The following is a 14,838-nucleotide window of genomic DNA, read 5'->3' on the forward strand; positions in this document are numbered from 1 at the left end:
CATACACGTCACCTTCCCTTGCACATGACACATACATTAACTTGCACATCCGTTTTGCTTTCCACTGGATCAAGCAGTTATATTCAAATACAAAATTGGCACAAAAATGATTTCCTATGTGTACGCCACTGCAGCCTCAAGTAACTACTAAAAATGTTTTCAAAAACATTAATTTCATTTTTTTTTCTCCACAAGATCAAAGATGATGGAATAGCGAAGGGATATCAAAATTAATGTTTCATCAATCCATTTGTAGTTGCTCCATTTATTACACTAGCGGGCAGTTCTGCCCTCGGGTTAGGAGTACCCATGTCGATACACCGAACACGGATGACCTCTTCGTGTCCGGCGAGTCAAAGAAACGTAAAAGTGTCACGGATAGTACCATGATCAATGCAGTAATCATCAGGATGAGTGACGAGGTGAGGAAAAGGTGTGATAAAGATTCCACACAGTAATCACCAATATGGTATTCAGTGCTGTGAGATACCAGGTAAGGAAAGGGTGTGATAAAGATTCCATACGGTAAAAGGGTGTGATAAAGATTCCGCACAGTAATCACCAATATGGTATTCAGTGCTGTGAGATACCAGGTAAGGAAAGGGTGTGATAAAGATTCCGTACAGTAAAAGGGTGTGATAAAGATTCAGCACAGTAATCACCAATATGGTATTGTAATCACCTCAGTGCTCCGATGAATCGACGAGTGAATATTGCTGACATTGATACAGCCACATAAGTTCTATTTATTTAATATAGTATATTCCATTTTTTTTTATTCTGTAAACCTTAATAATACTTGGTTTAATCTACAAACTGTATCTCTATGTTAGGAAATATATATATATATATATATGACTAGCTGTTTCAATCTATCAATCGCTTCAATGCTCCACCTGCCAATTCTTGCCATTTTGTTTATCCCACCCACACCTGTAATGTAGAATATCTTAATTAAAATGTTGTTGTCCAAGAAAGGCATTTGTACAATGTGGAATGGAAAGGCATTCCCTTTGTGAAAAAAAATTGGTGTGGAATTTATTATTATTCATATAAATTTGTTGACCTCAACAATTACTCCATCTTTACCAACCACAACTAATCTCAACTTTTTGTGGGGTCGGCTGTGGGGGGCAATTTTTTTCAGGCCTTTGATGAACCGGTTGGCTAGACAACTGGGTCTAATTTGGACAATAAATTTGAATTTGTTCAGGATTCCACCAATAACTCCCCCTACTCTTTGTAAATGTCACGATAGGATATTTAATGTCCACCAACAACCAGTGGTGCCAGATGGGTGTGTGGATTAATGTCCATCTGATGGATGGCACACATTGATGTATTACCCTGCATCCGAAACACCAGGGTGACAGTTTACAGCTGGGCCGTGATTCAAAAGCAGACTAGAAAGCAGTTAGTGCGCATTCCTCTCGTCTATCCTTCCAGGCACTGGTTCAGTTCTTGAAACTTTAGTTCATCCATGTTAAAACTCATTCTGCTGAATAATAGTAATAACAAGATCAATATTTATTTCCAAATTAAATATTTTTACTCAATAATATTTATTAAATTGATGTGCGACACCTGCACACACCTAGCACCACATTTTCGTTATTAACTACGGAGTAATCGGCAAAGAGATATGCAGGATTTTCTGGAGAATCAAAAAGATCTTTGATGAATATGAGGAACAGGACAATGCCCAAAGCAGTGCCTTAAGGCACTCCAGCCATGACGAGAAGAAGAGATAAGAAGATTCCATTGATTCACATGATGACTGTGAGAATGGAGAAAAATCAGCAAGCCAGGAAAGGTTGTGGCCTTGGATGTCATAGGCAGAGACTTTGGAGAGCAGGGTAGGGTGTCAGACTCTGTGAAATGCTTGAGGATATGTCGAGAAAGATGGCGCTGATCTCATGGCTGAGTTTGAGGGCCTCCATCTCTTGGTTGGAGAGTAGAAGCAGAATATCAAGGGTGCAGTGACTGTCTCAATCCAAAATGGTGGTCTGAGATCAAGCCGTTGGACAACAGGAAGGACTTGATTTCAACTGCAATGATACATTCTATGACCTTGCTTATATTTGCAAGTAAGCCAACAGACCTGTAGTTAAGTGCATCCGTTTTTGTGCCGTTTTGTGAAATGCAGTGATTTTGGCTGATTTTCAAGTGGATGGAAGGTGACCTAGAATAAATCGGAGGATGAACAGAACAATATGTGGATGAACAATAGAAGCAGAATAAGTTTTAGGACACATACAATGATACCGTCCGGGCCTGTTGCAGAATCGGAGTCAAGTCTTGCCATCTTCTCACCTTCTCAGATGAGAAACTTCTCCATCTTCTCAGCTGAGATGGTGGGGTAGGAATAGGGAACGAAGGGTTGGGTACGGTACACAAGATTTGGAAGTAAACACAAACTTGGGGAATTTTGTCTTCTCACGAGATGAGGGAAGCGGTAGAGGGGGAGCATTGACAGTTTTTTTTTCACTACATTTGTTTCAGGCTTTAGGCTCGTCGTCACAACTGGTCAAAAAGCCTGAAACAGCCTGTTGCATTCTCCTGACTACCAGTTGTTGCAGAATGATCTGAGGTTGCTTTTGACGGGATTTATCTTTCAGGAAGAAAAGGCAAGTTATTTGAAGGCAACTCCCTCATCACAGGACTCAGTGTACCATGGATGAGGATGGGTGTGATAAGTGCAGATGACGTGGGATAAATCTGTATATAAGGGAAACAGGCTTTTCTGTAAGAATTTCCAGGTGGCAATAATATTAGAGGAGGTGAAGATGTAAGACCAGTCCTGAAGTAAGGGGGCAGTTTGCATTTCCTGACAGTTGGCCTGAGTGAACTGTCAGACTCTCCAGTGTTGAAGCAGCTTTCTGACAATAGCTTTAACTAAAAGGTTAAATTTACTCATTTAATAACTGACCTCCTTTCTGAAGTGAACATTTCAATCAAACATAGCGCAACACCTTTTCATTAATCAAACATAATACCTTCTAGAATGAAGTGAAATGTGGAACTTAAAAAAAAAAAGGCCAAATACCCTATCCATCTCTCCCTGCAATAGTTTCTGTTTGTTCCTCTCTTTGAACACTTTTCGCAAATACAGAACATCTATTTTTTATTGATTTTTGATTTTCATAATTGCAAATACTGGTTAGCGGAAAGTAAGAGCAGTGTATAATTTTCCAGAAAAAAAACACCGAAAATTCTTTAGGAATCAGAGCTTGCCACAAAATAGTGAAAGCTGTTATACTGTATATCCCGCCGGGTCGTCTAATATGCTCATCATTATTTGTCCTCTCTCAATACTGTGGTTTCTTTTTAAAAAATTTATCTTCACTATCCTCTCGAGTCCTCCTTCGATTCCATTTTAGCTATCTCACTAATTTCAGTAATTGGACCTTTTGCTCCTTTACATTTAATGTCATTTCACCCTGAAATACTTTTCAATGTAAAGATATTTTGAATGTGAACTTTTGAATGTAAAGATTCATTATAACACTTGAAAGAGCTTCTCGTATTATACCTGGGTAAATAATAATTCCATGAATAAATGCCACTTTTAACTGTAAATATACATTACCCTGACACGCCATCTACTGGCAACTATAGAATAATTCAAGGTGTACAACTTCAAGGACCAACATGCTAAGAAGAGGTAAGAATGAACTGGACGAGGAAATTTTCTCTAAAAAAGAAAGTTTTTAAATTGTGAAATAAGCTACACATTCAGAGATCATATGTGCATGTAAATGATATCTAATGAGGACAGAAACCCATTTAGTAAAATATGTAATATCACAATTATCCTCACCTTAACTAAGTGATTCTGTAAACTCACATGCATGTCAAGTCTCACACTGAATCTGGGTACATATTTGCAGATGACATTGATTGATGTGTGCTAATCGCCGTGGGAAGCAAGGAGAAGCTGATATTTCAGTCGTTCAATAAAAAAACAAAGATAGCAAATTTGCAATAAAAAACTAAATAATTTAATTTCTGCACATACATTTACCATAGTTTATCAATTAGTATAAATTTTATGACAAAGATGGTAACTTCGCCGATGCAAGGGAATTGGAGTGCTTTTGCTGTCTTGAGTTGCAGCACAGATGTAATGTTTCTTGTGATAGCCAGTCTGCTATATGAACACCCCGAAGATTTCTGATGGACACAGATCAAGCCCAGGCTGTCACAACTGGATACGTGTGCAGCTGGTCGACTTGCTCGATCATTCCTCCAATAACACTCATTTTAAGGAGCATGCCCCATGCTGTACATCCTCTTCCCTCCTTCGCTTGTGGTTACATGCCTGCTCAATGGTTGGTCGTGTCTGTCAATACAAGAAAATAAGCCAATGAATAATCATTACCTGGCACCAAGAAAATACAATCTTCTCCAAATATAACCTTCAATGACCTCCAAAACGTAATTTCATCTTCTGGTAGATGACAAATGAATACCAGAACAAAGTATGATAACACACAATGCACAAAAATCTGTACCATTGGAGATCGCGACAGGTGAGGGGAGAGGAGGGGAAAGGGTGGCCGCCTTGGTTGTGTCACCTCAATCTATCTACATGAATAAATGTCAATGTGTGTGTGTGTGTGTGTGTGTGTGTGTGTGTGTGTGTGTGTGTGTGTGTGTGTGTGTGTGTGTGTTTGTGTCAGTGTTTGTGCCAGTGTGTCTCCTCCATAACTCCAAAACTATGAAACCGAGCAGCCTAAAAATTTGCAAGCATACTAAGGGAAATCCACGGAAGTGCATTAGTGAGAATTGGGTGTTTGGGTTAATTTAAACACCCCTTTTGAAGATAATTAACGGCCTTATCAGGCGCAATCTCAGACACCTTTATGAGGGGCATCCTTGGACACCTTGCTTACTCAACGGGTCTTAAGGTGCGTGCCTCCTCGGTAACCTCACTCTTCCTTGCTGGGGTCTTAATTCGCCATTTTGTTCAGACTTCTCAACAATGCCTTGAATTGGAACAGGCCAGAATGGTTTATCAACGATAAAGCGCTCAAAATGTTTTTTCTTCACTTTCCTCACTGATATCATCAAAAGCCTCATTTACATACTTATGAATCACTGTATACTTCACTTTTGTAAGTGCTATCGCTTTCAAATTAGGAGCTTGGAGCAATTTCATATATTATACGATTCCATTTTCCATGATCGACTCTCATGGACTAATTCAAGTAAATAATCAAAATATAATTTGAGTTTGGAGGACTAAATAGCTCAAAATGTAGATCCAAACCTGAAAATATTAATAAATTGGCGGTTTCATTTTTTGTGAGTTTGTGGCATTACCAATCAGCTTGCTATCACCTGCCAAGCCAGCCGTTCCTTATAAACCATTTCATTGGAATGCTGAAGTCACATGTCAAGTGCGCTGCACTACTACAGTTGATAGCGGTACAGTTCATGTCCCGATCGGGATGTACAGTCGGCACTTGCTACAAGGTAGTAGTACATAACACATATGGGTAGATTTTAATCTGTAAGAGACTCTCCACAGGTGTGTGTGTGTGTGTGTGTGTGTGTGTATGTGTGTGTGTGTGTGTGTGTGTGTGTGTGTGTGTGTGTGTGTGTGTGTGTGTGTGTGTGTGTGTGTGTGTGTGTGTGTGTGTGTGTGTGTGCGCGCGCATGCCTGCGTGCTTGGTTATGGGCTCCGTGGAGGCAAGGTTTCGTTCCGTATCTTACGATTATGATGGGTGGTGGAGATTTTAACTTTCAACCTCTGCAGCATATGAGTGATCACGTTTTTCTTTGTCCTTATGACCATTTGTAAAGTAATTGGTTATTTTATTTGAATTGGGTATTCTTTATAAAAAGTTATATAGTTGCTCTTTGTGAGAATCAAAGCAAAATATATTTGACCTGACGATGCTATCTATACTCAGGAAGGGCTGGACAGTCGGTTCCTGAAGGATTTGGGCAAAAAATGATGAAACCACAAATGCCGAATCTGCCAACGTCACGGCTAGAAACCCTCACATGATTTCCTCATTCTGCTTTAAACTCAATCTCTCTATATTTTCATTCCAAACAGCATCATTCCAATCACAAATTAATACTACACCATTCATTTAACGAAATACAATATTACAAAGACTCATGAAGTATTTCAATCATGTCATATAACGATTCTGCAAATGTCACGGGTGGAATCACTCACATTCTTTACTGAATCTCTTTTAAACTCAATCTCTCTATATTTTCATTCCACACAGCATCAATCAAATCACAAATTAATACTATACCATTTATATAACAAAATACAATGTTACAAACCCCCCATCTCTTTATCTCTCTTTCTTTCTCTCTCTCTCTCTCTCTCTCTGGACATATCTGGATGGTGATTATGCCCAGACAGGAGCAACAACAGCTCAGCCGCGAAGTGGTAGGCCACATAAGCTCACAGAACAGGACCGCCGAGTGCTGAAGCACCAAGCGCAGAAAAATTATCTGTCATTGACATCGGTTGCAACACTCGCATCAGCAACATCAGCAGCAAGCACTGTTCATCGAGTGTTTCAAGAAATGGGTTTCCGTGGCTGAGCAGCCACACGCCGAAGATCACCATGCGTAATGCCAAGCTTCCGGCTGCAGTGGGGTAAAGCTCACCGCCATTGGACCCTGGAGCAGTGGAAACGTGTTCTCTGGAGTGATGAATCGCGCTTCACCATTTGGCAGTCTAACGGACGAATCTGGGTTTGGCGGATGCCAGGAGAATGCTACCTGCCCGAATACATAGTGCCAACTGTAAAGTTTGGTGGAAGAGGATTAATGGTCTGGAGCTGCTTTTCATGGCTTGGGCTAGGCCCCTTAGTTCCAGTGAAGGGAAATCTTAACCCTACAGCATACAATGACATTCGAGACGATTCTGTGCTTCCAACTTTGTGGCAACAGTTTGGGGAGGCCTTTTCCTGTTTCAGCATGACAATGCCCCCATGCACAAAGTGAGGTCCGTACAGTAATGGTTTGTCGAGACGGGTGTGGAAGAACTTGACTGGCCTGCACAGAGCCCCGACCTCAAACTCATCGAACACCTTTGGGATGAATTGCAACACCAGCTGCGAACCAGACCTCATTGCCCAACATCGGTGCCCGACCTCACGAATGCTCTTGTTGCTGAATGGAAGCAAATCCCCGCAGCAATGTTCCAAAATCTAGTGAAAAACCTTCCCAGAAGAGTGGAGGCTGTTATAGCAGCAAAGGGGGGACCAACTCAATATTAATGCCCATGATTTTGGAATGAGATGTTGGATGAGTAGGTGTCCACATACTATTGGCCATGTATTGTACAACAGAAGGAACTACTCAATGCAATTTATTTAAAACCCACTGCTAAAATGCACTGATATCAATCAGCAATAATGCAGTCACAATTAAATCAATAGTTCATCAGTAACTGTAAACTTCCGCACAGGAAAGTACAAGTCATGGTCAATGTTTAATCAAAGTTACACCATATACGTCAATACAGTTTCAAATACTTCAACAACTCTTCACAAAAGCATTTTTTTCTTTTGACAAAGGCAACTTCACACTTACATTTTAATACACCCACTTTTACCAGGATTTGTGCTGTGAACCAAAGTTTAGATCTACCCCTGTCCGAACGTGCAATTAAACCTACTGTGTCGAATCAAGCATGCAGATCTGTGAACCTTTTTTCCGTGTGAAAACAAGCTTGTAGTTTTGCCGTGTAGATGAAGTGAGTATGAAAATGAATGGCCATGCAGAGACGAAGCTTGCAGATGAGCGATCAAATGTGAGTGTAGAGAGTGAGTGTGCCCCACGGGAATGATCACACACTATGGATCTCACCATATCTCCAGCCGAACCATGAGAAGGCAGAAGGTAGATTGAGGGAGTGACATTGGCGTTCAACTGCCAAGGGAAGCATGCTGGCATACTGTGTTGGCTCTTTGTAAGCACAACCGATCGGCCAGCAGGAGTGAAGCTGTACACCAGCCTGGCACATGGGATCAATAACCAGATCAGTGGTCACCGTGTGCTCAATACTTAAGCCCACAAGACCATTGCTGCCCATCTCCCACTGTTTGCCCAGCACTCCGCCATTCCAAAGCTCCATACACTGCTAGAGCTGGATCTCTGGGCCACCTCAAAGATCACCTCTGAGTCGCATCTTCTCCTCCTTCTGCCAATCGCTGCTCGTCTCACCTTTTTCTGGCAAAATCGCAAAGTCATTCTCAAAGCAAGGTGACACTCTTGTCTGAATCCAAAGATTGACAACAGCTTAACCATTGATCGAGAGTGTCGGTTTCCATAACAAAACTTTCATCAAAATTGATCACACAGTGTAACTCCCCTGTTGACCAAAGCACACAGCCACAACACCAGTCATCTTCAAAGTTCCGTTGACAATCCCTTTCAATGTCATGATGCCAATGATGCATCCCGATGTCTGTGCACGAATCCTTTGTCCCACTTTAAGGCCCGGTCACACCTTGACGTTTTAGCCAGCGATGGCAACGTATTAAAATGTATGTAAAACGCTGGCTGACGTTGAACTTTTGATGTTTTTTTTTTTAAGATTCGGATGTATTCATAACGAGTTGGTCGTATGCATAACATATTAGTAATGGACACAGAACGTTTCGTTGTGTAATAGATAACTTATACCAACGAATGCTGAACCTGTTGTTGGCCTACACAACCGATGCCGAACGATAGTCTAACTTCGGCATAGCGCGTTGCACGCATCGGCGACGATGTCGTGATGTAGCCTATTAAAAGGCTGACGCACAACGATTCGAATCATAGCTGCCGTAGACATGGAAGTGACAACATCGCGGTCACACCTTGGCGATCTTGCCAGCGTATGCCGACCTAAGAAAAATGTGTCTAAAACGTTGGGGGCACGTCAAATACGGTATGAGTAAGTTTGGTATACGTGAGTAGAACGCTAAAGTATGCTCTCATACGTCGTAGTAAGTAGAGTACGTCAAGAAATTTTAAACATGTTCAAAATTTTACGACGTACTCGGCGTATGACGCACGTTCCGCATGCGATGGGGATAAGTTTTACACACGATATGTGGACGCTTACACACGTTCACAAAGGCTACTTATAAGCTACTCATAAGTCGAAACACGTCGCGGTAATGTCTTTTTTACGCGAAACTTATTTCTAACTTATGTTTGACGTGCTTTGAACCAATTCTTTACGTAGTCCCAACACACATCGACGTATGTAGACGTATTCCAATGACGTCTTCCGGTCAACAAAAAAAAAAAAAAATGAATGTGTTTCTAGCTTACAACTGCCATATAAAGACGTGTTCCCAGCGGTTTTGGGAATTGGTATATAAAAATGCTGCTCATAAAAGGGGAACCCAACAGTGTTTTCGAGTTCCTTTTTGAGTCGATGTCCATGTCAGCAGTAACAGTATCAGTATCAGCATTCGTATTAGTATTAGTATTAGTATTAGTATTAGTAGTAGTTTGTTCATGTTGGCAGTAGTAGGTGAGTGTGAGGGGGAGGGTGTGGGTTATGATGGATCCTCCTTGCGCCCGCGTGTCCACGGGTAGGTTCATAGGCTGCCACTCAACGATTTAAATGGCTGCATCTCCACTATTGAAAGTAGACGCTTGGCTCAACAATTGGATTTTTTTTACACTCAACGACTTTTAAACGGTACCACTCAGCCATTTTCATTGTTTACAATGAACGATTTAAATTGCTGTCACTCGCCTTTGTTTTTTGACGCTGGCGCTCGGAAATTTTAATCGTTTCTATTGAACGTGTTAAATCGCTCAAACCCCACTATTGAAAGTAGACGCTTGCGCTCAACAATTGGATTTTTTTTACACTCAACGACTTTTAAACGGTACCACTCAGCTATTTTCATTGTTTACAATGAACGATTTAAATTGCTGTCACTCGCCTTTGTTTTTTGACGCTGGGGTTTGGAAATTTGAAGCGTTTCTTCTGAACGTGTTAAAACGCTCAAACTCGACGCTGCCGATGGACAATTTGAATCATAGCCAAGCTAGACATCGAAGTGTGAACATCCTCGTCATGCCGAAGAAAAGTTTGAAGAATGCTGCAAATAAGTGTCCTGGCCGTGGCCGTGGACGCTGACGCAAGGACGATCCATTATACCGACGTCTTTCAGCCTATGCGTAACTTAAAAGTAACGTCTGTCGATGTGTGGCAACGATCGCGTAACGTGCCAACAACACGTTAATCATAGGTTAGAAACAAGTTTCAGGTACGCTAAACATTACCTCGGCGTGTCTCAACTTATGATTAACTTACAAGTAGCATGTGTTGACGTCTGTCAACGATCGCAGACCGTGCATACAACTTGTGGCCAGCGTAGCGGAACGTGTGAGTCATACGCCGGTATACGTCGTGAAATTTCAAGCATGAAAAAATTTGAGGACAACCGAAAAGTACAACGTTTAAAGCCAACGTACAACGACGTATGGCAGTGTTTTTCAGCGTGCTCTCAATGTTATCAAAACTTACCCATAACGTATTCAACGTGTGCCAGCGTTTTAGAAAAAAAATTCAAAAATCGGCATACGTTGGCTAAAACGTCAAGGTGAGACCGGGCCTTTACATCTCATTTAATTAATTCACTGAAACTCAAGTTACCTCTGCCCCAGAATTATCAGAATCATGTCTTGAACACAAAACTTAACATTTCCATTCATATAGGATTTATACAATATTTTTATTATTCCGTAAAAACAAGGAACATTATTCATACAAAAACTCCTATTTTCTAAACAGAAGCATTTTTGACCCAAAAGCTTATTCTGCAAACATTTTGCATGCTCTTTATTCCCAATCACTCTTCCAATGCAGAACGTATGTGTCTTATGAAATAGTGTGCACCTTAGCTTGTATTAGTCAAGACATCACATATTAAACAGGGAACATAAGGAATGCAAAAGCAGTTCTATTTCATTCAGAGAAGCATTTTTGACTCAAAAGCTGGTTCTCTGAACATTTTACACTTTTTTTTGTTCCAAATCACTATTTTTGATGCATAAATGTGTGTATTTCATCAAAATAATCTGCACCATAGCTTGTATTAATCAAAACATCACATATTACATCCATTCATCCATCCACTGGGACCATACTCTGTGCAGAGCATTGGTGCTGCCTCAGCAGTCTCCTTGGCTATTGGGCACAATACTGGATGGGACGCCACTCCGACACAGGATAACAGCATGCTGGCACTCATTTTTGCCCACCTCGGAAGGAAGACAGGCAGTCAACCCCACCTGGTATTAATTCAACACCTGAGTGGGATTTGAACTCTATATCCTAGGATCCCAAGCCAACCACCCAAACCATTAAGCCAACACCAGGCATACATATTGTTACGGGGCCAGGTATCAGCAGCGAGCATGACCGCTAGATGGAGCAGCAGAGTCGACTCCACCGATCACCCGGAATTTAGATCGTACCTTTTCAGAAAACTCCGAAAAGTACGGGTCCCTTATCGGACCGTGAAGCGTCAATATTTCTACCACGTTGTACATGGTTATTTGCCAATTTTCAAAATACCTAGAGATCCACGTGGCGATTTACCGAGTTTCCAGACCCTCGACGGCACCCATACGGAATGAGCCACGAGCACACTCGAACCGTGTGTGACCCGAGCGGACGGTCATCAAAGCCCCGTTGGTCCAAATGTCCCCTTTCCAGCAGCACAATGGCCTTGCTAATTTTCCAACATGCAGCACACTAAGCCAAAGGAGGAAAGGACACGAACAAGCTGATATATTTCACAAATGGGGATATTTATTAACAATAGGCAGGGAGGGGAACACAGAAGGGCAGAGTTATCCGAATATAGAAGGCACGTATGTACAGCACGGCACTTATACAATTTCCTACTTAACTGACTGGTGCACACACACACACACACACACACACACACACACACACACACACACGAGAATCGGACCAAAAGCGGTCTTTATTGAGGCCTGTCTTGGACCTGTCCACCTCATGTGGTCTTCGCGATCTTGGGGGGGGGGGTGGGGTGATGGGACTCGAACCCACAACCACGACCGTCTGCCGGGCCCTCATCGATGACCACTCATTGGCCCTGGATGCCAGGTTCGAAACTGCCTGGACTGAAACGCCCTCTCCCACCAGGGATGTCTCACACACGATCCTCTGAACTCGCGAATGCTGCTGCCATGAGCACACAGTCTCTCTTTTCTCCCTCGTCCAGACCACCCCCTTTTTGTGCTCAGGCATGAGAGACCTTTTTTCACCACTCGCCTCCTCATTGGACGGTCCGTTCTCGGACGACTCGTCGTGGCCTCCCGATTGGCCGGGGCCAAACACTCTATCTGGCTAAGGCGGAGCCAGCCTGAGGTGCTGAGCTTCCTGGTTGGACAAGGGGAACGCCCCTGCCATTCTGGGAGGAGTCTCGATCTGAGGTGATGAGCTTCCTGGTTGGACAAGGGGCACGCGCTTGCCCTTCTGGGCGGAGTCTTGATCTGAGGTGATGAGGTTCCTGGTTGGACAAGGGGCACGCCCCTGCCCTTCTGGGAGGAGTCTCGATCTGAGGTGAAGGAAATCTCCACCCCCCGTACGTGATCGAACACACGTAGACAATGGCGTCGAGCAGAGCGAGGGGAAGATGACGCTGGCGTTGATGGTAGTGTATAAATAAAAGAAAAGAAAACCTGACTATTAAAATAACTCCACAGCGCAGGAACCTTTAATTACCCATTAGACAAGGGAAAAGGGAGCAATCTATCCACATTTACTTATCGATATAACTGAGCTATAGGACCTGTATGTTGAGTGCAGTAAACGTCCAAATCCGTAACAATATTACATAAGGAACATAAAGAATGTAAAAACAGTCCTATTTTATTAAGAGAAGAGTTTTTGACCCAAAATCTTGTTCCCCAAAAATTTTATACCATTTTTGTTCCAAATCACTATTCTAATGCAAAAACGCATGGTTGATCAAAATTTTGTGAACTTTAGCTTGTACTAATCAAACATCACATATTACACAAGGAATATTATTCCTGCAAAAACAGTCCTATTTTCTAAGGAGAAGCATTTTTCACCCAAACTCATGTTCTTTCAATATTTTGGATGCTTGATGCCCCCCCCCCCCAAATCACGATTCTAAAGCAGAAATGCATGTGCTTCATCAAATAGTGTGCACCTTAGCTTGTACTATTCAAAACATCCCATATTACGCAAGGAACATTAAGAATGCAAAAACAGTCCTATTTTCTTAACAGAAGCATTTTTGACTCAAAACCTTTTTCTCTTCACATTTTGCACTCCTTTTGTTCCGAATCACTATGTTAATGCAGTAACGATTGCTTCATGAAACAGGATGCACCTTAGCTTGTACTAATCAAAATATGACGTGTTATACTCGTACAAGGAACATTATTCATACAAAAAGTCGATTTTATTCAGAGCGTTTTTGACCCAAAAGCTTGTTCTCTGCACATTTTGAAGTCTTTTTGTTCCCAATCACTATTTAAATGCAGAAACGATTGTGTTTCATGAAATAGTGTGCCCATCAGCATATACTCATCAAAACATCACATATTACACACATCACATATTGTTCGTTGAAAAACACTTATTTTCTGAACAGAATAATTTTTGACAGAAAATATTGTTCTGTGAACATTTTGCTTGCTTTCTGTTCTGAATCATTATTCTAATGTGGAAACGCATGTTTTATCAAATATTGTGTACTTTTCCTTGTACTCAGCAAAACAATATGTGTTATACCAGGAACCGTATCTATGCAAAACCAGTCCAGTCCGATTTTCTTAATAGACATGTTTTTCAAATAGTGTTCCCCTTATCTTTTCCGAAGCAAAACAACACACATTACACCAGGAACAATATTCATGCAAAAACAGTCTTATTTTCTGAGCAGTAGCACATTGAACCCAAATCTTGTTATCTGCACATTTTGCACACTTTCTGTTCCGAATCATTATTCTAATGCAGAAACGCGTGTTTTCGCTCTACACACCCTCGTTAGTAGGGTGAATATACTGGTTCTGGCTCACTTTTCCCCATGTAAATGAATGGGGGATTTTCAGCGATTCATATTTTTTTTTCCTAAAAATAAACCCCCTTTTTATCCAAAGGTATATTTATTTGTCTCCCCTTTTAACCTGGGGATACTTTTTTTCAAATAACCCATGCAATAAGATAAAGATTTGTTCAAGTAGCAAAGTAGTAATGTGATTTGTTAAAGGTGATGCTAAAGAAATATCTGAAACGTCTAAGCCTCGGGACACTCTTTATCAAATAACTGATGCATATTGTTTAGCTCACTCATTGAACCTATAAAGATTTGTTCATTCTCAAATTCCTTCAACAGTTTAATTTTCTTTGCACAATAATCCCCATCTAAAATATTGAAAAACAAAACATTTGAATCTTCATATTTTTTAAGATACCCCTTTTGTGCCATTATGAAATGATAAACTTCTCTTAATGCTCTTGTTTGACCACTTCCTGAGCCACATATCATTTTGAGATTATAGTAAATTGTTTTTTCATTGTTCAATTGATAACCATCAAAGTTTTCAGTCCATTCAAGGATATTCATTTTTTTTCTTTACATCCTCTAACTTACTACTTTTTAAATTGATTTGCTTATTTGTTTTATTTACCTTTGTTTTATTTATTTTTTCAATAAGACTTAGATTTGATGCGAGGTAGGCTAGTGGTGTTCCCATAAACTTGTAAGAATCTAGAAACCTAATACGAGTTAAAGGTTTTGCGAATATCATTTTTGGAAATGAAATATACTTTTGACT

General features: G+C 41.1%; 1 protein-coding gene across 4 annotated transcripts in view; it reads right to left on the reverse strand.

The window, feature by feature from the left end:
• Positions 1 to 296: 296 nt before the first annotated feature.
• LOC147024120 (uncharacterized) overlaps positions 297 to 14,838 on the reverse strand; it is a 160,321-nt gene continuing 145,779 nt past the window's right edge. For all 4 annotated transcript variants that reach the window (XR_015058877.1, XR_015058878.1, XM_085883704.1 and 1 more), the window contains one exon: positions 297 to 4,342. Coding sequence is in view for 2 of the 4 variants with exons in the window: in XM_085883704.1 (XP_085739830.1) it covers positions 4,326 to 4,342 (17 nt within the window). In the remaining 2 variants the exon portion in view is untranslated. The remainder of the gene's footprint in view (positions 4,343 to 14,838) is intronic.

This window comes from Eptatretus burgeri, chromosome 6, assembly GCF_056783735.1.
Source record: "Eptatretus burgeri isolate ZD-2024b chromosome 6, Ebu_testis_v1, whole genome shotgun sequence".
NCBI lineage: Eukaryota > Metazoa > Chordata > Myxini > Myxiniformes > Myxinidae > Eptatretus > Eptatretus burgeri.